We start from the raw sequence: 26,648 nt of genomic DNA, 5'->3' as shown, positions 1-26,648 counted from the left end.
CTCCCTGTTATCTTTGGCAGTGCATGATCCCTATAAAGGTTTAAATTGTTTGACACTTATTGCTGGGGAAAGACTTCCTACATTCCTCTGGAGAAAAGTCTAATTTACAGTGCTACAGTGTTCTATTGTACTCTAAAATAAAATCCCCTCCAAACTCAGTATTTTAAGGTGAAACATAGATGCTACTACCTACCTTGATTAAATTCACTCTGTGTTCTGGAAATATTTTAGTCAAAAAGAAGTTACTCGCCTGCTTTATTGCTGCTTGAATAACTTGATTCTGAAATTCAAATTTGTTACTATTAGTTGCTGTGGTTCATTTGCCTTGTGTATATATAAATAAATAATTTGATATCACTTTTAATGGTGCAAGTGTTCACTTGAATACTTGTATTTACTGATTTTATTGTACTGCTCTACAGCTCACATTACCCCTTCTAAGATGAGCCTGGCTTCTCAGCCACTCTACCGACTTGTGTAGTACAGGCCTTTGTTAAATGTTGGGTCACTAATACCAAGCAGATGAGTCTTGTAAAGTCCCACACCTGTTGGACTTCACAAAATCTTACCTAACACGAGGGATTTAAATCTAGTACCAAAATGTCTTATTGGAGCCCTGTTTGAGCCCTTGAATTTGTGTCCTTTAAGGATGCTGACCATAAAAACAGCCTTTTTAGTAGCCATCTGTTATGGAGAATTCTCGGAAATGTGCTTATTCCTCTCTATCTTAGAGACACCAAGCACTTTGGCTGGACTTTAGGACATTTTAATTTTGAACCTGGGGAGAGTGAGACCTGTTCCCCACTCTCTCATGTATTTTTCTGTGATTTAAACTCTGTGTTTCTTTTGGTTTTTGGAGTCTGACAAACTCCATAGGCATCTGTTTACATTGTGGCACACAGAACCTTCAGTGCAGTGACACAGGGAGGTCTGTCAGATTTCCCAAAGGTTTAAATACCTTTATCTTGGATGACGACTGTTTACAAGAACAGTAAAGTGAAATTGACTTTACTTACATTTGTAACTTTCTAGACTCAGCCCACACTATCTTACAATAGGGTGTTGGATGGGTTACTTAGTATCCCCTTTGTCTAGTTTCCCATGTAACAGTTTTATGTTACCCTTTCCACAATTAATGGCGGGTGGCAGTGGTTTACTTTTAACTACCGTTGTGTGTTTTTACCGTGGGCTGCATTCGCAGCTGCAGTACAGCACCCATGGGTGCGATTTTTGTCCAAATTGCCCCGGTCGTCTTTATTCTCCACTTCTTGCTGGAACGGTCCTTCTTGAGATTTACTCTGCGTGCTAAACCAGGTTTGGTCCCTTTGTTCATTTTGTCTTTGCCTGGATTCACGAGTGAAGCCCCCCCCTCTGGCTCCAGTATGTCTGGCAGGGGCAGGAAGGGATGGAGGTGCCAGAAACGCTCTGTGTTTAACCCCTTGGTTACAGGAATGCACCCAAAGGTGATTGGCCGGCTGGCTGTCCGGCAAGGTCATCCACCCTGCTGTTTGACTGACAGCCAGGCTGGAATGAATGGGAGAAACCTGCATAAAAGGCGAGGCTTTTTGGCTTGGAAGGCAGAGTCGACCACTGGACGAAGGAATCCGAAGAAGAACTTGGAAGTGACACCTGCTGCAACTCCTAGACCGTTGGTTCGCCTAGCGAAGCCCTGCTGCTATGCTGAAGCTCCGAATCTGCCTAGACTAGAGAAGCCCTGCAAGGACGACTACTCCCCTTGAGTTGGTGGGACCAATCAACTCCATTGTAAACCCGTCTGTACATCCTCTGGAAGCTGGCTGTACTTCCCCTGCTGCTGCTGTTGAAACTGAAGTGCCAGGGAAAGGAACCCCAGATCAAGTGTGTTGCTTTTAAGTCGGACCTGAGCTCCAGAAAGAACCTCCGGACTCCCCGGAAGCAGGACTGACCAAGCCTGAGCCACCTCAACAGAGTGCTGGACCCCAGATGCAAGGAAAGTCTGAAGTGATATCCGAGAACCGTGGTGGTGCTATTTGCTTGAGACGCAAGGAGCTGAAACCGCAAAGTGCTGCTTATTTGAAGCTTGACCATTGATGCCGCCGACCATCCCATTGCAGAGCAGGAGTCCCCAGAAGTCCTCCCTCTTGTCCCCACGACTGAGACACAGGAACAGGATTTACAGACCTGCACAAGAACAGGAGCCAGCTGGCACCATTTCTTCTAACCAAAGGTACTGTACAGTCTAAGAGAACTTACCTCTTGTTGTGTAGCCTTACTTGTTCTCAGTTGAGACTTGTCTGGGTTGCTTCTGTAGAGTTGCTTGCATCTTCTACACCTCACAAGCGTAACAGCTTGTGGCCCTACATTGATTCTTCTTTTCTAAAAAAGACTTCTTAAACATTGTGCAAGACTTTTACTTACCTGCAAGAAGTACTTCAGCTCCCCTTGACTTTTGCTAATTTGACATTGGGTGTCCTGGCTCCCTGAATGACTCTTCTCCCCTCTGACATTGTGTTGTACCTGTCCTTCCAGGAAGGGGTTAACTTATTTTGCATTGGGGGATTCAAAAGTACTTGCCTGCTTCAGAATATTTGTGGGATCTCTTGTTGTATTCTAATAACCCTTTTCTTTTGACACTTATCTCAATATTGTTCTAAATGTACGGTTACCAGTCAATTGGTCGAAAACATTTGGTCGACAGGACAACTGGTCGACACCATTTGGTCGAATGCCAAATGGTCGAATTTTTTTTTTTTTTTTTTTTTTACCCCTTTTTTGGTTTTTTTGGGGGGGTCCTCCCCCAACCCCCTTTTTTCTTTTTTTTTTTCCCCACACGAAAACCCACAAAACACATATATAAAAAAAAATAAAAAAATTCGACCATTTGGCATTCGACCAAATGGTGTCGACCAAATTGCAGTCGACCAGTTTGCTGTCGACCAATTGACTGGACACCTAAATGTACCAGTGATATATTAATGTCCACAGTGTCCTAGTTATTTAAGTCACCTGAGGGTGTAGGAAGTGTCTGTATGCCATCCCCAATGGGTACTTGCTGATTTAGAGAAACTAAGAGCATGTATTTTGGAGTGTATTTGTGTGTTACTATATATTGCCCCTTCTGAAGAAGGCTTATTTAAATTGACTGTTAAATAAATTAATAATTTTTTAATCAAGAAACCTTGAGTGTAATTGTTTATTTGGATACTCGTCACTGTGAATCTGTGTAACTCCTCTACTACGCACACTGTGACCCCCCGTGAGATCAGCATGGCTGCTCAACCACACTACCAGCCTGTGTAGCACAGACTTATACCAAAGGTTGGGTTCCTATTGCCAGGAGGCTAAGGTTATTGTAGTGCACCCAAAGGGTACTGCTCCAAATCTTACCTAACACTATCTCATCTGCCCATAGGGTAATTGAGGAACAGGCCATGTCTTCCACAAAACGTTTCACGCTCTTTTCCAAAGACAAGGTAATTCTAAGAGTTTAGTCATCTTTCCTTCCGAAAGTTATGTCAGAATTTCGTTTTGCAAACCTTATTGTGTTACCATCTTTTATCCGGCACCTCTTCAATCAAAGGAGTAGGAGAGACCAAATCGCCTGTACCCCAAAAGAGTACTAAACTACTACATTACAAGAACAGCAAGTATTTGTCAAGATGATCAGCTTTTCATCGGTTTCGCCGGTCAAAGATGGATTGTCACATGCATAACTGAATGTTACTCTTTGGCAGGCAAAGACTCGCCCGAAGGTTTGAGGGTGCATACCACTAGAGGGGTAGCTGCTTTCATCAGCTCTGGAAAGAGGTGCAGCAGTGAGGAGCATTTGCAGAGCAGCAACCTGAAAGTCCCTTCATACGTTTAGTACATTTTACTGTGTAGATTCTTTATTGGGCGAGGAAGCCAAATTTTTCAAAGCCGTCCTTCATAATTTAAACAAATAGGCAAAGTGCTGGCACCCACCCCAGTCAAACTGCTTTGGGAGTCTATCAAAGATGAGGAATATGTGGGAGGACACAATCCATTTGAGGAACAAGTTACTTACCCGAGGTAACGTTCTTTTGACTGGATGTTCTTCCCACCTATACCCCATAGATCATGCCATCCATCCTCTCTCGCTTGCCTAGAATTTCCGTGTCTTACACCTTCCTTTCTCTAGCGTCAATATTGTCTCCTCCTATGACACAACATGCAAATTAAAGGAGGAAAAAACTAAGAACTGAGGTAACGGTCAGCGGGTGTGCTTCATATACCAGCGTTGACGTCACGAGGGACGCTACGGAGGCCATCGCGGACCAAAGCTCGGCGCTACACAACGCTCAACCCTATGAAAAAACTAAATATCTGAAGCAAGCTGCAAGCAGACTATCAAAGATGAGGAATACGTGGGAAGAACATCCAGTCGCAAGAAAGTTACCACAGGTAAGTAACTTGTTTGTTTGGGTGATTACCATGGCCTGCCAAGGACAATAGGAAATTACTTTTGATAATTGTTAGGGGGAATTCTCATAAATGTGCGAATTCCCTTCACCTTGGAGACCACCAGCAACTTTGCTGGATTTTTAGGACTTGACTTTTTTTTTTACCTGGAAAGAGTGTGAGCCTTTTTTCCCACTCTTTCATGTATTTTGATGTTTGTTTTACTCTTTGATTATGGAGTTTTAAGATAACTCCATAGGCATCTTTTCATGTGTGTTACACAGCACCCTCAGTGCAGTGACACAGGGATGTCTTTTTAGACTTCCCAAAGGTTTAAATACCTTCTCTGGGATAAACTGTTTCCCAGAGAATATATGGTTAAATTGACTTTACTAGTCTTTTTAAATTCCTAGACCCAGCACACACTATCTTCCTATAGAGTGCTGGAGGGGTTACCTAGTATCCCCTGTGTCTAGAATCTCATGTTACAATTGGAGGCGGTCAATCAATTATGGTCACTAGCCTGTTCTGATGGCAATCTCCTGGAGCAGCAAGGGAGAATCTCCCAGAGACCCCTGCCCCCCCACCCCCAAGTCTCGGGAGATATGAATGCCAGAGAGGGAGAGACAGGAGCCCCAGGGAAACCCGCTGGGGAAGAAAACCCTGGCTGGTCTTGACGAGTGCTTCTGGGTAGTGGTCTCTTCTTTGGCGCAAGGTTTGTAGCAGCAGAAGTGGAGTTCTTGATGTAGCCTTTCACTGATCTATTCCTTAGGTGGAAGATGGTGTCGGGAGTGTTGGCTCCGTAAAGACTGTCTTATGAAAGAAGGCTGGCCCAAGAGGGATTCTGCACAGGAAGGAGAAACCTGAACAGGAAGAGAATACTGAACCCGGAGGTTCCGGAAAGAAATTCTTGCGGGAAGGACGGGAGGCGCAGAAATGCTGAGAAGCGTCGTACAGAGCATGAGCGACGCACTGAAGGGAAGGTTTCAGGTCTTTTAAAGCAGTCACGTGATCGCTCGATCGAGTGAGTGAAAGACGTGCAGCAACTGGACTGCCAATCCTCCCGTGCTGGTGATTCCCCGCCATCTTGAAATTCCCGCGAAGTGCGGATCTGTACAACGACCAATGCCATCTAGACTGCCATCGTTGGAAAGGTGTAACACATGTAGCAGTCAGATGCTACCCTTTTCTATCGAAATGACTGGTGTCAGTGGTTTTAGAACAAACTACTATGATTTTTCCCGGCCGCGAACACCGATAGCTAAAAATCGCAGGAGCCATGTTTTTCAAGATGGCACCTTAAGCCCCTTTTGTTTAAACGGGTCCCGGTCTTCTTTTTTCGCCATTTCTTTTTGGGAGGGTGCTTCTAGTGTTTGTCTCTGCGCGTCAAACCAGGTTTGGTCCCTTTGATTCCATGCCTTTGGTGAGCTTCAGGACTGAAGATCGCCTCTGGCGTCTGAGTGTCAGGGGTGGGCAGGAAATGAGGTAGGTGCCCGAAACTTCCTGTGCTTGGTCTCCGAGGAGACCCAAATGCACTCTGACATGATTGGCTGGCTGACTGTCCACCCTGCTCGGCGAGTGGCAGCTAGGCTGGAATGAACGGGAGAAAACTCTTTAAAAGGCAAGTCTCCTGGACTTGAAAGCAAATCGACCACTGGAACGAAAGAACCAAAGACGAGCTGGAAGAAGACAGCTGCAGCAACTCCTGGACTGTTGGTTTGCTCGGTGTAGCCCTGCTACAGGTCCGAATTGCCAAGTTCATCTCAACAGAGAAGCCCCTTCAAGGACGACTTCTTCCTTTGAGTTGCTAGGACCAATCAACTCGTAAGCCATCTGGAGACCATTCTCGAAGCTGGTTAGGATCAACTAGGGGGAAGGACACCAGCTTGTGTGCTTGAAGAACAGCTACTCGAACTGAAGTGACTCAATTTTGTCAGTGTTTTCAGACGATCCCGTGCAATGCAGGAGTCCCCCGATGTCCTCCCTCTTGTCCACACGACTGAGACTCAGGAACAGTGAGATCTGCATGAACTGCCAGGAACCAACGTCTTCAGCTGCATCTTTTGCTTCATACTAAGGTACTGTGCCAACCCGATTGAGAGAACGCTTCTCTCGCGGTGAAAGTTTGTGGAACTTTCTCAACTTACAGGCTTGTGACCCAACATATGATTCTTTTTCGTAGAAACTACTTTTGAGAGCTTTGGCAAAGACTTCAAGAACTGCTCTTTCCTATCCAAGACACTAATCCATTGACTTTTGCCTATGCCTATTGAACTGAATTGAGTCCTCTAGTGAACTATAACTATTTGCACTGCCTAAGAAAGTATTTGTGATCTAGTCTATTAACTTGTGCCTTTGCCTTCCCATTCAAAGTGACTGAAATGCCCTTTGGCTCCTATTTCAGGGGAACTTAAATTGTTCAGAAACTTATTGGTTTTGTGTTGAAGTGCATTTGTGTAAAATATTAGGTTGCCACCTTCTAGTGAATGTTTTCTAAATGACTGTGTAATAAATGTATACGTTTTTTACCATGAAACCTTGAGTGTAAGTGTCTACTTAAACCACTGTGATTGTAATACCTCTGTGTAACTTCTTGTACTGCTCACATTCTTTCTTGAGATAAGCCTGGCTGCTTAGCTCGCTACCACAAAACTGTGTAGTACAGACTTATACCAAAGGTTGGTTTTTGCTTACACCTGAAGTCCTAATTGTATGTGGTGGTCCCAGAGGTTACTGTATGCAATTCTGCCTAACAATAATGTATGTGGTTGGCCAAGAGCTGCATCGTGTTGCAATGGCAGGGTTTGGCTCCACCCACTATTGCCAAGTAGCTAGCGTATATGGCATGGTGCTGCAACACCGAGATAGGATACTGTTCATTGTTGGTAGCCACTTTATCTGGGAACCGTTTAAATGTTTTCTTAGGAATCGAACACCTGTGGTGGGGAGTGGGGTATGACTTTTAGCATATGAGCTCTGGGTTTCCTGCCATATTTGGGGACAACTAGGAACACAGTTATTAGGGTGTATGACAACGGTGGCTGTGTAATTCTGAGGGGGATCTGCCATTGTAAAGAATATGGTGAGATGCTGCTAGGCCTTGAGTGTTAATTAGAACTGATGCAGTATCGTCGGTTCAGGATTTAGCTGCTATTGTGTGTTTATCCTGGGAGTGTGATGTGAATCTTTTAATTAAGTTTAAAAAAAAACAAGTTATTGGATTCCTTTATAAGAACCTATGGTGACTGTATATATGTTTATAATTGAGTGTTGTGCGATATTATCACCTGCTTGTTTCTGTTTGTAGTGTGTTTTTGGCCTAGAATAAATATAGTATGTTTGTACTTAACTGTCTAAATTGAATTATTGTGTGCTTCACTGTGTGAACTCATTGTGGGCACCTGAGCCCACTCACACACTCCTAGAAATAGCCTTGACTGCTCTCCATTGCTCAGGTTTGGCTAACCTCTGAGTTCCCCTGTTAACTATAACTAGTGTGGCTCCTAAAATCTGTCCACCGGAATAGAAGTCCATCTTAACAGCAAGGTGTTGCACCGTACCACGTCAAACACCTGACCCTTGCATGTCGTGAATCAGGGTTATTGTCTCCCCTTTTGCACAATGGTCTTCTGAGATCAAGCAGAAGAGCAGGGTTTTGCTGGGCCAATCACTGAAGTCGATGCTGGTCAACTGCAGGGGTTGTCCTTGGGTCGTCAGCGTGTTGCTCTTCTTTGTAGAAGTCTTAGTTCAAGCAATGATCTCCTGAACAGTTGCAGGAGCCCCACTTTTATCTAATATTCAGGTTGTGCGGCATGCCCCCCAATGGTAAGGAGCTGCAACATTCAAACAGCCCAGTGTTGTCCAATCATGGACAACCACTGGTCCTCGCATCTGTGCAGCAACAGAATTTGAGACACCAGGGAATGAGGTCTGAGACCCTTCGCCCGGGATAATGATTTCCATTTAAGACATTAAAAGACCTGAGAAGGCAGGAAGATGGACAAAGAACAAGAGATAATGTTGTGGCACAGCCGTTTTAGTGTGCTAGCCACCTTTAGTCGACTTTTTCCGTAAATGTGCAAGTGTTTACAATAGGAAAAATCACACAGCTGCCACCAGCTTTTCTTGGGCACATTGTCAAAGTAACCAAAAAGCCATTAAGTATACTAACTGCCCTACACTGTAAGGTGATGTGTGCAATTATAAAAACACAAGCATTCCGAAAGTGAGACAGTCTCTCAGTCTTAGTCTTAGGGACTAGTCAGTTTCTCTGAAAGAATTAGCAAAACACTTAAGGGAAGTGTTGGGTAGCGTTTCCTTTTTCATGTGAAATCCCCTTTACATGCGAGTCCCCCAGCACATTGTCAGTGTGGGACCCTTTTCCCACAATCAGACATTCTTTACTCTATCTTTGGGATACCTTTGAATTTCATTTTATAACTTTCTCTTGAAGACATGCTTTCCTCCAAGTGTTATGTCATCTTTTTGACTTCTGCAGCACACAGCACTCTTTGTGCATTGTTGCTGGGAGCCCCTTGGGCTTCCCTTTTTATTTTCTGTTATTTCCCTTCTGTTTACATATGTTCCCAAGGGCAGTGGGATGTTTAAAATCCTTCCCGTCTTTTCTATTGCGAATAAGCACTGCCACACCATTTGTGGAGTGTTGAGGGGATACACAGTATCCCCCGTCTCACATCTCCTGTATCTTTTTGGTTACAGTGACACGCTAACCTGAATGGCTGGTGGCAATGGTTTTATCCTACCTACTTTGTGTCTTGTTCACTCCCACACTGTAGTGCACTGAAGGGTCACCATTGACCGAAAATGGTGTCCGAGTTCTTTTTCCGCGAGTTCAAGATGGCTTGTCCATTCTTGGTCCTTCTTCTGCAGTGCTGTGTGGGGGATGTCCTGGTTAGACTTTTGTCTTCTGTGGGATCCCTTTCTGAGGACATTAGACAGGGAAGGACTCTGAAACACTTCTGTTCTTTGTCTTCTTCTGTGCCTGTATGGACCCAATTCCAACAGAGGGCTGGCTGTCCCCAAAGGACAGCCACCAATCACAATTTGAATGGTGCATGGGTGCTGATTGGCTGGGTTCTTGCATAAGCGGCATGGATCCAGAGGCTGAAGACAAGATGACCACTGGAAATAAAGAAAGGACAATGAGGAAGAGGAGAGATGTCGCAGCCGGTCTTCACTGGTAAAATCCAAAGGGCGCCAAATTCACAGAACCACAAAGAATCCTTTGCATAGGGCCTCTTCACTCCATTCCAGTGTCCCTTCTTTCATGTCCCTGACCAAAAATCTAGTGACCGGGTCTGCTGCTGCTGCATTACTGGAGCATTTTGCTGCATCCTCTTCTTCACTTGCAAGGTACTTTGAGACACTTGCTAGAACTTAGATATAGTTGCTTTGTAAGTTTGCCCCTACACGTTCGTCCAGGCCGAATGCCTGTGTGCCTACAGGAAGCTTTCTCTGATCCAATTCCTTGACAAAAAGTGTTACTATCTTGCTACCGAAGAAATGTGGACCTTCTACAGCTTGTGCCTTGCTTGTTTGGCCTCCAATCTGACTCTGAGACTCGCATTACTAGCTAGGGATGGACTGCTAAAGCCTAAGGCCTCTGTGAAATAATTACAAGTATTTACCTGCTTTATTTTGGTTTTTGTTTCATTCTGTATTAACTGAAACCGATATTACAAATGTGATTTACTTATCTTTGAATTGCTTACTGCCATTCTAAAGGTATTACCAAAGTGATTTACTTACTGTAAGGATTGCATTAGTTCCAATTTACTTATTGTGTGTTATAGTACTTAACCTACTGAAGAAGCACCGTTACCTTAGTTTATAGATTAAATAAACCATTATTTATATGTAATTTATATTGTTAGTGTTTATTTGGCCTATTTGTATACCCGCAGTTCTTTGTACCTCCCTACAGCCCTTCCTCCCTCCTAAGATAAGCCTGGCTGCTCAGCCTTTGCTACCAACAGAGCTTGTGTGTTTCAGGCCTATACTAAGAGTTGGAGACCTGTGTCCCAAGTGCAAGTCTTCTAAAGTCCTACCTAAGGTGGACTTTTGTAAAACACCCTAACAGGAAGTAAAACAAAAGGCTTTACTGACCTCCAAAAAGTCATGACAAGGTTAAAAGAAGAAGAAATAATGGCGATCCCATAGGAATCTATCGAGGGAAAGGTGTAAAAAGAAAATCTTTCACAACACTACGTGAATTTACTTTCATGAAAATATTCCCATGCTTCTTTAGGTACTTGAATAATGTTCATTGTTATGTCTCTGCATTTCTTTCCAGGTGGCTGACACGCTTTTAGATTGCCGTAAGCATCTAACTTGGGTGGTGGCTGTGCTCCAGGAGGTGGCTGCTGCAGGTGCTCAGATGATTGCACCTCTTGGGGAGAATGAAGGGCTATTGGCTTTAAAGCTGGAAGACGTGGCCTTTAAAGCTGCTGAACAGGTAATGTCATCTAAGCATGCAGGAAAGCCTTTAGGTTCACATGGCCTGTAAGCAAGTAATGCACACACACTTTTTAGAGAAGTATTTTGTGTGACGTCTTTAAGGAATGCTTATCAATCACTTTCTTGTCACAGATCAGCAGAGCTGCTCTTTGTCCCACTGAGTCACCCAGTCACATATAATAACTGAACCTCTATACAGACCTCATTTTGTTTGTCCCTTAACTATTGGTCATGTGTCAAGTACGAATATAGAACTATTGGTCAATGTTTTACAGAGCCAGACTCATTTAACCTTGTGGTTGCAGAATGTTTCTTTTAATAGAGAGGAGGCCAAGACCAGCTCATTGATATTTTGTTGCTGATGACAAACCTCTTGATGCTTTATTTCAGATCTATGGATCCCAAGGTATCAACCCACATGAAAGTATGCGCCAATCTTGCAACATTCTTATCGCAACCATGAACAAGATGGCTACAGCTATGCAGGAGGGTGAATATGATGCGGACAAGCCACAGATCAAGGTAGGACTCACTCTTCAAAACTGCATGCACCAATGTCACCAGAACTACACTGTCTTCACATCTTAAGCCTGGGCATGTATTTTTACACATTTTCCTTATAGCACATTTTACGTCTGCATGGGGTTTTTCGGCCTGGCTGCCCTCTTACTATCTATGTTTAGCTTAAAAGTGCTAACATTGCAACCATTACCTGGACTGTACTCCCTTACCTCTTTGTCTCTTGAGTACACACCCTGATCTTTTAAAGTGCAAGAAGACATGTATCTCTACTTGTTTTATTTGTATTATTTTGTGGTATGTAAGTGCAAACCTACCTTTGGAAAATGAGTCCTTGACAGTGTAATGGGGAAACTACATGAAGTGGGTAGTTTGTAACGAGAGGTATAGCTTAGGAGCAGGGACCGTGCAATGAATGGGGTAGGGGTGACAATCCAGAGACGGAGGCTATAGTGGGCTAGCACTAGTTAATAGTAGTAGCACCCTGGGGGTGGTTTAACATAGGAGAGAGAGTACAATAGCAAAAGGCAAAGGGAGCAGGAAAACACAGTAGGGAGGCCATACAATAGAGGGTGAGTTCTTGCACCGGCTTCAGGTAGTGGACGAGGGGGGGAGAAGTTAAGAGGGGAGAGGGGCACAGTACAACCCCAAGTATGCAGGGAGAGCAGGGGTGAAGTCCTAAATGTTGAATAGTAACAAGTCATTGAAGAGCAAGGTCTTGGGCTCCTTTCCGAATTACAGAAGCATGGGGGAGGAATGATGTTTGCAGGGAGAGAGGCTCAGGAGTCTGGGGGGGGTATAGACGGAGAAGTCCTGTCTTCTGGACCTTTCCTTCCACCTGCAGTGATGTCTGTCTGCCCAAATCTTGGCTTCTAGTGGACTTCTGGCTGCCGGAGATCCTGAGCTTTGTGGAGAGGTAGCTGCTAGACATGAGGATGGCCGGCTTGTTGGTGACTCATAAGGATTTGAATGTGTGATGCATGCATGCAGTGGGAAACAGTTAAATTTGACAATGGCCAGTATGATGGATTTGAATTTGCAGAGGCTGCTTCTCAGGGGAGCTTGTATGGTCTTTGGGAGGAATTCCAAAAGAGCATTATCACTATTCATGTGGGAGGACGAGGTCTTGAAGTGTGGATCTGAAGTTGCTTGCTGGGAGGAAGGGTCTTATTTTCTTCAGGAGGGAGAGTTGGCACCGTGGTGTTTGTGTCTGTTTAACTGTGTGTCTCTGGATGGAGAGTTCTCTGTAGATGGTCGAACCCAATGGACCTGGAACAGGTTGTCTGCTAGGGTGTTAAGGAGCTAGGACTGGATGGCTGGTGTTGGTGAGAAGAAGGAATTCAGTCTTGTATAGATTGAGTTTTAGATGAGCCCTAGACATCCAGAATTGGATTAGTGGTAGGCAGTCCTTGAGTATGCAGATGTCTTCGATGGAGGAGATCGTAAGGTAGAGCAGCATGTCGACGGTGTATTGGTGTATGTTGTGCAGGGTCAGTAGGGTACCAAGGTATTCCATGTACTGACTGAAGACCATGGGAAAGAGGAGGTATCCTTATGGTACGCCCCAGGGGATGTGAAGAATAAGTGAACTGGAAAAACTGATGACATTGAGGTAGGACTGGAGGATTGGAGACGTGCTGATCCCCATGCAGTGATGTCGGATGTCGGTGAGAAGTAGGTTGTCTACTGTTCGTCCATTGTGGCCAAGAGGTCAAGAAGAAGTAGGGGTTGGGTATATCTGTGGAGGGTGTAAAAGGCATTGTCAATCACTTGGATAGTTATTTCAGTGCTGCATATGAGTGTGACTCTGGGTTGGTAGCGCTGTATAAGGATTTTGTTTGGGTCTATGTCCGAAGGCTAGTTGTAAAAGGCTGACCTTGCAGAATCCAGAGCGAGAGTCTGGCATCCACAGGGTTGGCTTTTGTAACCAGTCCTGACCCACCCCCGGCCACTGAGCAGTTGTTAAGGAGATGTATCATTTTTATGTTTCATCCCCTCTCCTAGTGAGACCCCCAGCACTTTTTGCTGGACTTCTGGACCTTCTTCTGAAATCCTGAATGAGTGGAGCCCTTTTCCACTCATTCATTCTTATGGGCTCTGACTTTTAGAACTCTATTCTTTGTGTCGTACCTATACTATGGTGTCCATTTTCATCCGTAACTCTTAAATGCATCTGTATTTTACTATCGCAGCACACTGCTCCTTATTGTCAGTGTTGCTGGGGACCCTTGGGGGTCCTCCATTGAGATTTTTTTCTGTATCATAGTTACTTCAGTTCTTAAGGTCGAGAGATATTTAGTATCTCTCCAAAAAAATTATAGTCTGAGAGTTTGGCACACACCACCTTATGTGGAGTGCCAAAGGGATGCCTAGTATACCGCTTCTCGCTGCTCCTGTGATGTTTTAGTCACGTAGACAATCTCCTAGTTATGGCTGGTGGCAGTAGATGTGTTCTACCAACTATTGTGTAATTTTTCAACTGAAGGCTATGTCCATTGCCTCGGTAGTGCACAATAGGGGCACCCAAGTACTAACTTGGTGCCTCCCTTCTTTTTTCACCATTACTACCTTGGTTGTTCTCTGTTAGCACTTCTTCTACCATTCTGGGAGGGGGAGCCCGGTTTGTGTATTTTGCCTTTGGGGGGAACCCCTGGGTGGACCCCCCTTAGGCTCAAGAGTGTCTGGGCAGGCAGGAAGTGGGGGAGGAGTATTCTACCCCACTGTCCTTTGTCTGCCAGAGTGCCTGAATGGAACAGCTCCCACTGGGGGTCTGGCTGTCCTGACTGGATAGCCAAAGACACTTTTCTGTAAACCGCTGAAGAAGATTGCAGAGGAGTGAGTGCTGGAACTGTATAAAAGGTGAGGCTCCTGGAGTGAAAATCAAGTCGACCACTGGATGCTGGAGTAACCGAAGTAGACAAGACACGCCTGCAGACCCTTTGCAATACCATGAAGTGACCACTGCTGTGCTGATCCCGTTTTCTGTGCGACAGAGGAATTCCGCAGAGGACAACTCCATCCCTTTGACTGGTGGGAACAACCACACCCAAAATAATTTTTAGTCCTCTTCCGAGGTCCTGTGAGTTTTCAGAGCTGCGGAACCCCATTACCAGGTGACCTGCCCATTTAAAGTGCATCGTCGTGCAAAGGACGAATTTGTCCAAATCTTTGCTGAGTCCTCAAGGATACTCTAGTGACCCACTCCAACTCGTCCAGACCCCCTCATCAGAGGGCCGGAGTGCGGATTGCAGGAACTGAAGAAGATTGACCGGGTGAATCTCGTCATTTGTTGGTGCTATAGAAAAGGCGCCAAAACTACAGAGTGACCAAAGAAGTTAATTAAAGCCATGCCAGAGGTCCTCACTCCCGACTTCTGCTGAGAGACCCCCATCCATTGTTCTGCCTTTCGTCATCAGACCAAGGAATCCGGAGGTCAGGTTCAGAGCTGCAACATCGTGGAGCATACAACATGAATGTTTTCTTCAAACCTATGGTACTGTGGATTACAAGGTATTGCTTACCTTATTCCAGAAAGTCGCTCCAGAGCATTGGAGTGGACGTAGAGGTGTCCAGGGCAACCCCCTTTTATCCCTGACTCAAGCCGCTACTTGTGTCTCTTTAGCGAGTCCTTTAACAGGGTCTCCAATGTTGGTTAAGACTTCTTGTATCTTCTTTCCTAGAGGCTAGAAAGTATCCACAGGAACGTTTAGCTTCTGCTGCTTTTCAAAAACTTTAAGCCTTTATGAACTGCCTTTTAGCTAAGGTTGCATTTTGGAATTTCAAAGATTTGATGTGCAGGGAAACTGCCTCTAGAACCTGAAGCTCTACTAAGGCAACACTAACCAGCTGTTTTCCTTCCCAAAAATCACCATCTTATATGTGTATGCTGACTAAATGCAATTACTTTATTACTTTGTGGATGTGCGTTATTACTGATAGTATGGTAGACCTGTCAAACTCCTGTAAATAATGTATGCGTTCAGCAACTACCAACTAAGACGTGGCCTTTTTAAAGTAATGAAAAGTATACCTATTTGTGTTGGTTTATTGTGCTAAGTATTTAACAGTGACTCTTATGTAAAATATAATAAATCTATATTTTAATATAAATGTATGTGTAAGTGTTTCTTGGAAGAAGGCGTACAGACATCATTTAGCCAATTATAGGCCTATCTCCCTTCTTGATGCTGTGGGAAGATATTTGCGCAAACGGTTTTTGGCTCAGCTGGAAACATAGGGCGCTGATGCTTTGAATCATCTCCATGCAGGGTTCTGAACGGGCATCAGTACTGTAGATCAGTCACTAAGGCTCTGCTTACTTTGCAACAAGCATGTCATTTTAAGGTCCTCAGGACGGCTTTTGATCCCGTCCCCAAGGCTAGACTGTGGACAATTTTGTCAAACCTAGGTATTCCTCCATCCCTCCGTAGAGCTATTATGTTATACCACGAGAACGGGGCCAGGGTCTGTCACGGCATTGGTTGGAGCATTATCCAGAAAAGTGAACATTGAGATGGGAGTTCGCCAAGGGTGTGTGTTGCCCCCTATTTTGTTTTGTTTATTTATAAACTGTGCTATTCGCAAGCTTCTGTCTCTGCCTGCGGATGCCCCTACATTAGCTCAAGATAATATCCCGGTTCTGATGTTTGCCGATGATGCTATACACCTGTCTCTGACACCGGGGGGACTTTGGCGCCAGCTGGAGATTTTCTCCAGCATGGGGTCTGGCATGGATTCACATGCTCATGAATATTCCCCGTTATCAGGCTGGGAATCCTTGGTAAAGAAAAAATCTGTTTCAGTTTCGTTTCTGAACTGTCTTTCTACTAATAACCAATCACTGGTCTCTGGGTCATACTGCCCCCAGCCAATGACTGCCCTCTACCTAAGCCCCTCCTCTGGCAGCCATCTTCAGATTTTTACTGCACGTTCAAGTGTTGGGAGTCCTCCTGCTGTAGCTCTCGAGCTGTTACTGCGTTTTGTTTTTTCGAAGAGTTTACTCTTATATTTTCGGTCAATTGAGCCTCAAGCTCCACCGATTCTACTTCTGATCAACGGGGACCCGTTTTCAGAATTTTCTACGCCCCTCAAGGGCATCTTTTCATCTTGTTTTCTACTTCTCGGAGGATTCCAGAAGATCTTTGAGGCCTACCCTGCATGGACATGGCCCAGGACAAAGGAAGCATGACACCTGTTGGATCCAAGCTGTTCAGGAACTGCCCTGAACAGAATGTCTTTAAGGAGGATGAGCACTCTCGGTGCCTCTACGACGACAAATCGCACGTGGAGGACTGTGCGTTTTGTAAAAACATGTCCGAATGGACAATGAGGGATCGTCGTACTCGACTCACCAACTGGCTGGAGGGGAAGAGCCCAGCAGCAGATGTGAAAAAGAAGAAATCCGAGCAGTCTTCTAAGACCTTTGAGGGCGCTCCGACGACAGGGGTCCAACAAAAGGCAAAGCACCGCTAGTCCGCGGGCACCGGGAGCGCGAATTGGTCGGGCTCCTCGGCTGCCAGGCAGGGCGTAGTATCACCGACGCCATCAACCACGAGCCAACGCTCTGGCTCGGTGAAGAGGAAGTCGGAGAACCCGGGTAAGCTTCGGGAGAAGCCCTGGTCGATCCCGACGGAGACAGCCAAGGTGAAGGCCTCAGGCACGCCCAAGGTCGTGAAGGCCCTGATTCACCCGGCTAAGGCCTCGATTGAAGGAGTCGTGGCGGCCCTGTCAAAACCTATGGAGGCTTCCCCAGTGGAGACGGCTTCAGGGGCTAGAGTTTCCCTGCCACCCCGGAGGGAATCTTTTCTGCCTATCGAGAAGACCCCTGTGAAACCCCAGCAGGAGAAAGCGGGGGGCACGGTAGCCATAACGGACACGGATACCACCTCTGAGGATGAGTTGGCTAGCGTCCAAAGAATCCGAGACAAGAAGTCAGAGGAATCCAGGGCCCACGGGAAGGCTCTCGACGGGGCCGACGTAGAGAGCAACGGGGGAGCCGACAAGGAAGATGGGGCCACGCAGGGCCCCACGCCCCAGCCGTCGGTCCCGTTGCAGCCAGTGCCTGTACCAGGGGACAATTCAGGAGCGATCTTGATGGCCATACAGGCCCTGTGTACGGAGATAAGGACAAGGATGCCCTTACCCCCCACCGACGACCCAGTGGAGCCTGGACCGTCGGGGAGCCCACCTAACAAACGGAGACGAGTCCATCCTCCTCCCCCCTTCCAGCCTTCACCCCCATCCCCTCCTCCGAGGGATGAGACGGGAACGGAGACGGCGAGGACGGACGAAGACGGTGGTGACGACGGTATGACCCTCCCATCACCACCTCCTCGGACCTTCCCCACCCCCTCCGTCCATGCCATGAGCGCCAGGGCATCTGACCTCTTCCAGCTCTGCCCCGAAGAACAGAAGGAGGGCTTCCTTTACCAACGACGGGAAGCCAAGAGGAAGACTGTCCTCTCAGTCCCTTTACTGGACGACATCTGGGACGAGGGGCTGGCACTCCTGAAGAACCCGTCCAAGGCTCCTGCTAAGAGAGTACGAGAAGAAGTTCTGGTTCCCGGACTCCGTCCCTATGTGCCTCAGAGCACAGCAGTCCCCGGATTCAGTGGTCTCCGTGCTGGAAGAATTTGGGTGGGGGGGGCGACGGCCTCAACTTCCACCCCTCCCCCGGGCGGAAAGGGGAAGAAGCTGGACGCCATGGGACGACGGGTCATCTCGTTGGCGGCGATGACTATTAAAGCGGCCAACGCCCTCACGATCGTGGAATGCTACAACAGGGAGCTGTGGTTCAAGATCACTCCCCTCCTGGGTTTCCTCCCAGACGAAAAGAGGGCTGAGGCCCTGGAAATCCTACAGGAAGGCGAGGTGGCTTCGGACCACGCGACTACGGTGGCCACGGACATCGCCGACACTGGTTTTCGCCAGATGGGCAACAGCGTTTGCCTTCGCCAGTGCGGTTGGCTCAAGGCCACCGATTTCCGCCAGGACGTGCAGACCAGGGTTCTGGACATGCCCTTTGACAGGAACAACCTGTTAGGCAAGATAGTGGACGAGTCACCGCAGGCCATCAAGGCGGACACCGAGACGGCTTGGGCCTTGGGCATTCTACAAAAACGACGGCCGTCCTTGCAGAACTCTGGAGGCAAGCAAGGTGCCTCCAAAGGATTCGGTGGCGGCTCCTCATCGTACTGCCAAGAGGCCCACTCCTCGTCACAGGACGTCTACAGAGGACGCAGCATGACCGAAGGAGGCCAAGGCGGCAAGGCCGTGACGAAACAGGACTGAACCGGCCGTGGTGTCGTCCCTCACCCGTGGCGTCAGCATGTGGGAATGCATCTCCACCGACCGATGGGTGCTAGATGCCCAGGCCCGCGGGCACACTCTGGAGTTTCAAAGAATGTATCCCTGTATTCCACCCATGGCCAGGAAGAAAAACCACGTCCCACAACTACTTCTGGAGGTATGAGCGATGCTAAGAAAGGAAGCCATAGAACTCGTCCCAAATAGGCTCTGGGGCTCCGGAGTGTACTTGCGGTACTTCCTCGTCCGGAAGAAGACCGGCAGTTGGCGACCCATCCTGGACCTTCGTCGGCTTAACAAGTACATCAAGTCCCTGAAATTCCGGATGTTCACCCTCCAGCACGTGCTGGGACAGCTGGAGTAAGGTAGCTTCCTGTTGTAGCTGGACTTGGAGAATGACTACTTACACATCCCCATTCTAAAAGAACATTGAAAATTCCTACGATTTGGGGTCCAAGGGCAACACTATCAGTTCAAGGACCTTCCCTTCGGATTGAAGTCGGTGCCCAAGGTGTTCACCAAGTGCCTAGCACCAGTGTCGGCGCGGCTGCGCCTGCAGGGGATCCACGTCTACCCCTACCTGGACGATTGGCTCATCTGTACAAAATCAAGGGAACTCGCCGTCGACCACACAGCGAAGACCGGCCAACTACTCATGGATCTGGGCTTCTCGATCAACTTCGCGAAATCCCACTTGGTACCGTCGCAAGACGCCCTGTTCCTGGGAGCCAGACTCGACACAGTGGCGCGATTCGCCGTCAGAGAAAAGGACAATGGCCATCCTGGGCAAGGTAACGACTGTTGACCATGGGCATGGCCAGGGTGAGGTCCATCAAGTCCCTACTCGGCATGATGTCATCGTGCATCTACCTTGTGCGCCTATGCATGTTACGGATGAGATCACCTCAGGAGTTCCTCGACGCCCTTTGCATGCAAGCGGCAGGCAGCTTCGAAGACAGGATCTCACTCAAGACTTTCCGCCAACCGATCCGGTGGTGGGCCACCCGCGCGCATCTAGAGGCGGGCATGGACTTCCAGACCCCGGCACATCAGGAAACTGCTACGAAGGACATCTCCCTGGAGGGATGGGGAGCACACACCGGAGATCTCCACGCAAGAGGCCTTTGGCTCCTGGAGGAGAGGTCACTACAATGTCCTGGAGCTCCGAGCCGTGTTCTGGGCCCTCAGGTCGTTCCTTCTGTCCAAGGGCAAAATGGTAAGGATCTTCACCGACAACACCACCACGATGTTCGACATCCGGAAGCAGGGGGGCATCAGATCCCCAGCCTCATCCAAGGAAGCGCAGGATCTGTGGCACTGGGCCGTCGCCCAAGGGATGTTCCTGGTACCCTTCCATCTGGCAGGTATAAAGAACACCATTGCCGACTCACTCAGCAGGGAGCTGCGCTCGTGCTACGAGTGGGGGCTGCGGCAGGATCAAGTGGATCTCCTATTCCGACGATGGGGCAATCCCTAGATCGACCTATTCGCGACGGCGATGAACACCAAATGCTGGAGGTTCATCAGCTGGTTTCCCCAGCTGGGGAGCATGGGCGATGCCTTCTCATTCCCCTGGGATGGCCTATTCCTGTATGCATTCCCGCCGTCGCTTCTGCGACTCATCAGTCAACTCAGACGGTCCCGGTGCAGGATGATCCTCGTTGCACCAGCGTGGCTGAGGCAGATCTGGTTCCCGGACCTTCTGGACATGTCAGTGTCCCCCCCCCGGTCAAACTACCAATGGACACGGATCTTCTCGCCAGGGAAGGAGGCGCCATCCTCCATCACGAACCAGGATCGCTGAACCTGCAGGCCTGGTTCCTGCAGCACTAGAGTTTGGAGGGTACAATATCCCGGCAGACTGCAAGGAGGTGCTCGCAAAGGCCACGGCGTCCTCGACTCTCAAGTGCTATGGACACAAATGGAAGAGGTTCTCTGTCTGGTGCCGTACACAGAAGATTAACCCTCTGCGGATTACGGCCCCTTAAGTGCTGCCGTACTTGATGTCGCTGGCCAAGGTGGGGCTGGCACATGCCTCCATCAAGATCCATCTGACGGCTATCTCCCGCTACACCAGAACTCTGGGGCGTTCATCTCTATGGTCTCATCGCCTGGGGAAGGAGTTCATGAAAGGGCTGTTCCGATCGTTCCTGTTGGTGAAGGCTCCGGCCCCAGAGTGGGAGCTCAACGTGGTGCTGACCAGGCTCATGGGGCCACCATTCGAGCCGCTGTATTCGGCACCGTTGAAGTTCCTGTCGTGGAACACAGCGTTTCTTGTGGCCATCACCTCCGCACAACGAGTGGGAGAGATCCAGGCCCTCTCCTGTAAACCTCCATACCTGACATTCCACGAGATGAGGGTACTGCTGAGGAGGCACCCCTCTTTCATGCCCGAGGTGCCGTCAGACTTCCATCTCAACAAGCCCTTGGTGTTACCTGTTTTCTTCCCGTCGCCTTCGTCGCCGGCTCAGAGGACTTTGCACTCACTGGATGTGGCTAGAGCGCTGAAGTTCTACGTGGACCGCACAAAGAGTTTTCGGAAGACATCACAGCTGTTTGTGAACCCCTGCTGGACATCTGCAGGGCTGCTACGTGGAGGTCGACGCACACCTTTACGAGATTCTACTGCGTCGACCGGGATTCCAGGAAGGAGTCCAGAGACGGCCAGACAGTGCTGCGTAACCAGTTTGCTTGAAGGTGAGCCTGGTGAGGAGGTAAGAGATGCTTAATGTTGAGCCTTGCCACCGCCCGTGGTTGTGCTTGTGTGTACTGCTATGTATTCTTTTATTCATGAGCATGTGAATCCATGCCAGACCCCATGCTGGAGAAGGAACAAGTTACTTACCTGTAACTTTTGTTCTCCAGCGTGGGTCTGGCATGGATTCACATGCGAACCCTCGCTCCAACCCCTCTGCGGCTCTTCTCTTGGTCCTACTGCCACTTTACGTGCTACCAAATCTGAAGATTGCTGCCAGAGGAGGGGCTTAGGTAGAGGGCAGTCTGGGGGCAGTATGACCCAGAGACCAGTAATTGGTTATTAATAGAAAGACAGTTCAGAAACGAAACTGAAACTCATTTTTTCTTTACCGAGGATTCCCAGCCTGACGACGGGAAATATTCATGAGCATGTGAATCCATGCCAGACCCACGCTAGAGAACAACATTACAGGTAAGTAACTTGTTCCTTCTTTATTGTTTGTGGTAGAAATGGCCTGACAATAAATACTGATACCAAGGCCATGGTTTTAATGGTCCACGGCGGGGGGGGGGGGGGGGGGACGTCCAAAGCTTGACCTGGTCCTAAATGGTTCACAGATTGAGCAGGTAAAGACTTACGATTACTTGGGTTTAAGAGTGGATGAAGACTGTTCCTGGGCTGAACAATCTAAAAAAGCTGAGTTGACATTGGCTAGATAGGGTGGTCCTATAGCCAACTTTGCTAAATCCCATAGGGGTGGCGCTGCTCGCGTGGCTTCAGAGGCCTATAAGGCCCAGGCCAGGCAAGGTGCTGTTTATGGTGCTGAATTATGGGGGTGGTGCAATGTCAGAACAGGTTATTACGCCATGTTCTTTCTGGAGAGGAGCGCCTGCTACCTTTTTGAAATATTTGCAAGGAACTTGGGGTTGGTCACCCTGAGTTACCTGGGGGCAACCAGACGTGGAATCACTGCTCACTGTGCTCAGAGAAGCAAAGCTTCACCTCACTGATGAGGCCCAACAAGGCTGAAACATGTGTGTGGGGTTGCTTTTGGTACTCTTGTTCATAGAGGAATTGCCATAGCATTTTGGTGCTGGACTGCCCATGTGGGCGGAACAAAGACCGATATGCAAATGGATAGTTCCCATCTGTGAAAGGGACAGTGAGCAAAAAGCGTGTGCTGCAAACTCTCATCTCAGAACAGGTTATCATGCCATGTACTTTCTGGAGAGGAGCGCCTGCTACCTTTTTGAAATAGGTGGTGCAATGTTGCACATCTTTCTATGGGTGAGAATGCTTTTCTCAAAAATATACTGGGGCATCCAACGAGCGCCCCTACTTTCCAGATTCTCTTGGAATTGGATTTACAGTCCATTAAACAAATATGCAGAGCCAAGCCGCTCTTGTACTGGATTAGACTGTGTAAAAATTAGAACCTAATAAAATATTGGATAGCCCTAAAAGATGTAATGGCCCAGGAGGATGGTTTAACCCTTCCCTGGGTGATGCGTGTAAAGACCAAACTTTTTCTACTGAATCTTGCAGAGTTTTGGTCCCAACCCGCGTCTCTTGATGCAAAATCAAAGGCTAAAGTCCAGCATGCCCTTAAGGTGGAAATGATGAAAGAAATAGCAGAGAGGTTAGATGTATCATTGCAGTTTAGTAGCTACTGGTCTCTTAAACAGGTGCAGGGCTATGAAGATTATCTTGATATTATGAATCGTAAAGCAATGCATTCCCTGTTCCTTAAAGTTCTTTTTGGCATTTTACCGTTGGCATCTGACTGTTAAGTCAAAAAGGAATGCAAGCGTGAGGTCAGACTGCCCCTTCTGCCCAGGGTTTAGAGAAGATAGGGTGCGTTTTTTGCTTTTCTGTCCCACCTTCAAGGAGCTTAGAAATATGTCATTAAAGAATCTTTTTCTTCAGTACCAGGTCACAAGCTCTGCTTGGGTGCTAAGGATTCCTTAGCTATCTTTACCACAGGTTGGTTTTTGATCCTGGCCTGGGTAAGAAGAATAAAACAGAGCAACATTATTCCATAAGAATTATAATTTTGTCTCACGACGTGCCTCATTGTCCATATTAACCTATGGGTTGAAGAATGATTGCCCGGCCTTGAGTTCTAATTAATTGCTTGCTCACCTATCGACGTTTCGCTCATGGTAGAAAATAACTTTCACTGTACGCACCGAAGCACTTTGGTCTGGACTGATATTGGTCATAGTTTTAAATGTATTTAATACGCAGAATGTGTACTTCTTGTTTATATACAAATTCATTTTGTAAAATGATTTTGTACATGTTTTTGTTACTCGTATGTTGGCTTTTATGGTGAATTATTTTTATAGAAATAAAGTGAAATGATTATGAGATAAGCCTGACTGCTCTGCCACTCTACCAAGTTCCTTGAGTAGTAGTACAGACTGATACTAAGAGTTGGGGATCTACAAACCAATGGGAGTGCTTACTAAAGTCTCCCCTAACAGCGGCGTACACCTGTGGCACCGACACTACACCCATGCTTATCTTTTGTTCGCCCGCGCACCAGCCGCACTCTCTTTCGGCTTCCATTCTAGTCACCACCAATGATTGTCTACGTACGGGAGGCAATCATTTTCAAGCAGCCTCCCGTACGTAGGCTTTGAGATGAATTTCCGAAATCCACCCCTGTCGCGATGATTTTGGGAGGCCACCCTATTTATGGTGAACAGGTTAGTCAAAGCCCAATCAAGGCAGGTGAGCGAGCAGTAATTGCTTAGTCTCAGGAAAAGAATGAATGATATAGGGCTACAGTGTATCCACTCAGAACACTGCCAATAATTCAAGTTAGACAGTAAGTATATAAAGATGCCAGTTATTTGTTAGGCCTTTAAGGACGACTCTAAGCATATCAAAATCGCAGATAAGTATTATCAAACACAACCATTTATAACATATATACACATTCACCAAATGGGAGAATTACGATGCACATGAATTGAGCAGCTGAGGACTAGAATGAAAGGAAAATAGGTAGAAGTAGATAGCCCAAGTACAAGTCCCCCCCTATCTTATGAAGTTCAACCCTGAGGTGGTATGGAGCCTTGTGCCCAAAAGTCACAAATTCTAATCAACAGTTTCTTATAGTTTAAGTATTTACCCCAATTCTAATGGATTCCTACCCCTCACCTATGATATTCTCATCCTCAATGCAGCTGTTATTCAGAAACCTTTTTTCTGCCAGAGGGCGCAGCACGGCTCTACGTCGGCTCTGTCCGAACCCTCTATGCATTTCACGCTGTATATGACATCGTTGCCAGTATATAGGCATTGGTATCGGTCATAAGGACCTAATGAGTTGGAAAGCCTACAAAAACATGACTTCCTGGGTATTGATATTAAAATGGCCTTTATAGGCTGTTATGATAGTGAATTATTATGGTCTGACAACACTTATTTTAAGCATGTAGCTCTATGAATTAACAATTGCAGGCATGTAACTTCTCCAGCATGGGGTCTTGCATGGATTCACATTCTCATGAATTTTCCCAGTCGTCGGGCTGGGAATCCTCGCTAAAATCAAAGCAGTTGAGCTTTAAGCTAAAACCTGCTTGTCGCTACGATAGCCTATCTGTGTCACTTTGGGTCATATTGCCTCAGCCAATGACATTGGTCCTCTTCAGATTTTTACTGCACATTTCTCGTGTTGTGAGTCCTTGTGTGTCGCTCCTCAATATCGGACAACTTTTAGCTGTTTATTGACTACGTTTGCAAGAACTCATCTCAATTCTTCTGCTTCTTCAGTCACGTTGTAACTACTGGCAGCGGAGACCCCTTTCCGGAGGAGATCCTTAGTCCATCGTCTGATCTCTGACTTGTGGTCACCAGAGGCCCAGGCTTGGGCCTTTGTTTGAACACCTTAGCGGACGCAACAAAGAAAAGTCAGGGCCTGTGAGAACTGCGGCCTGAAGAACATCTTTATTGAAGATCGGCACTTGAGGTGCAGCCACTACCTACATTCTAACAATGATGCGGATGGATGTTCGCTTTACCAGGCATTTTCCTCCAAAACACGGAAGAGCCGCCATCTGGGGTTAGTGGCATGGATCCGAGGTAGTGAAGGCCTCTGACGTGGCCTCTGACAAAAAGAGGTTGAGATCCTTTGAGGACGCTTCCCTGGTGAAAACCCAAAAGAAGGTAAAATCGTCACACGCTCCAACATCAACGGTCGCCGCAGTTGCGGGACCCAGATCGAAGAGAGGCCGGTTGCTATCACCTGCTCCGTCAGTGATTAGCCTACTGGCAGAGGGGCAGGTTCTGTCCGCGAGAAAGTCATTGACCCCATCGGCCAAAAACAGGTCTTTGTCAAAGGGCATGTTGTTCAAGGACCCGTCAGCGGCTCCACTATGATTGACTCTGTTGTCGACACGAGCCCAGTTGATGACCGCCCTGTCAACAAGTAGCTAGTCTGCGAAGACTGGTCTTCCATCGACTGCTTCCATCACACCAAGGGGCTCGTCGATGACCGTCACTGTTTCCACTGTTACAGTTACCAAGCTGAGAGTATTCTTACCGCCTAGAGCTCCGTCAGCGATTCCGACGGCAGTCCTGTCAACAGCTGCACCTTTTCCTGCTCCATGTCAGGTCTGGTTAAGTGGTATATGTGGGAAAGTGAGTGTTTAACTAGAAAGTGCTATTTGCCTTAACTACTATGTTACAGAGTGGAAGTAATAATAACCCAATCCAACATGGAGGAGATGGCCAGGGAGCTGATTGGTCCAGGTAGTCACCTGGTGGACTTGGCAACATTCTAAACTGCCTTTCATCGTCCAGTTTGTTACAGAGAAGGTCGGGTATATTGAGTTCTCCCATTTTGAAGTAATTAAATATAGTTAAATAAGTCTTAACTCCTCTACTTGATGGTTCAGATCAACTCCTGCGTGGGACAAGACAACCAGCTGCACCCGGTGTGAACGTTCTGTTTTCTTTGAGAGATTGTTTGGAGGAGTATTCTTTGCAAGAGGAATTATCTGTGATCCAGTTAATGACTTAAAAGCACAAAAGAAATAAAACAGTTGTTTTTAGCTTAGATATTTGCAAAGGGAAAAGTCACCTGGGAAAGCACGCAAGCTGTCAGCCTGAAATTTCTTAAATGAACGTTTGTAAATATTTAGCTGCTTTCCTGGTAATTGACATTCTATTTTTGTGCATCATCTTTCGTTTCAGTACTGATTTTAGATGGTTTCAAAGGAACTAAAGTTCCCTAGTGATT

The 26,648-nt window shown here is 47.1% G+C and overlaps 1 protein-coding gene across 6 annotated transcripts in view; it reads left to right on the top strand.

Moving 5' to 3' along the window:
• The window catches only part of DCTN1 (dynactin subunit 1), a 1,327,898-nt gene that overhangs the window by 1,008,191 nt on the left and 293,059 nt on the right, over positions 1-26,648 (top strand). For all 6 annotated transcript variants that reach the window (XM_069632341.1, XM_069632339.1, XM_069632344.1 and 3 more), the window contains 2 exons: positions 10,712-10,873; positions 11,266-11,397. In XM_069632341.1, the coding sequence (XP_069488442.1) occupies positions 10,712-10,873; positions 11,266-11,397 (294 nt within the window). The remainder of the gene's footprint in view (positions 1-10,711; positions 10,874-11,265; positions 11,398-26,648) is intronic.

This window comes from Ambystoma mexicanum, chromosome 6q, assembly GCF_040938575.1.
Source record: "Ambystoma mexicanum isolate Mex_15411 chromosome 6q, UKY_AmexF1_1, whole genome shotgun sequence".
NCBI classification, from domain to species: domain Eukaryota; kingdom Metazoa; phylum Chordata; class Amphibia; order Caudata; family Ambystomatidae; genus Ambystoma; species Ambystoma mexicanum.
This window is presented reverse-complemented; position numbering and strand designations above follow the sequence as displayed.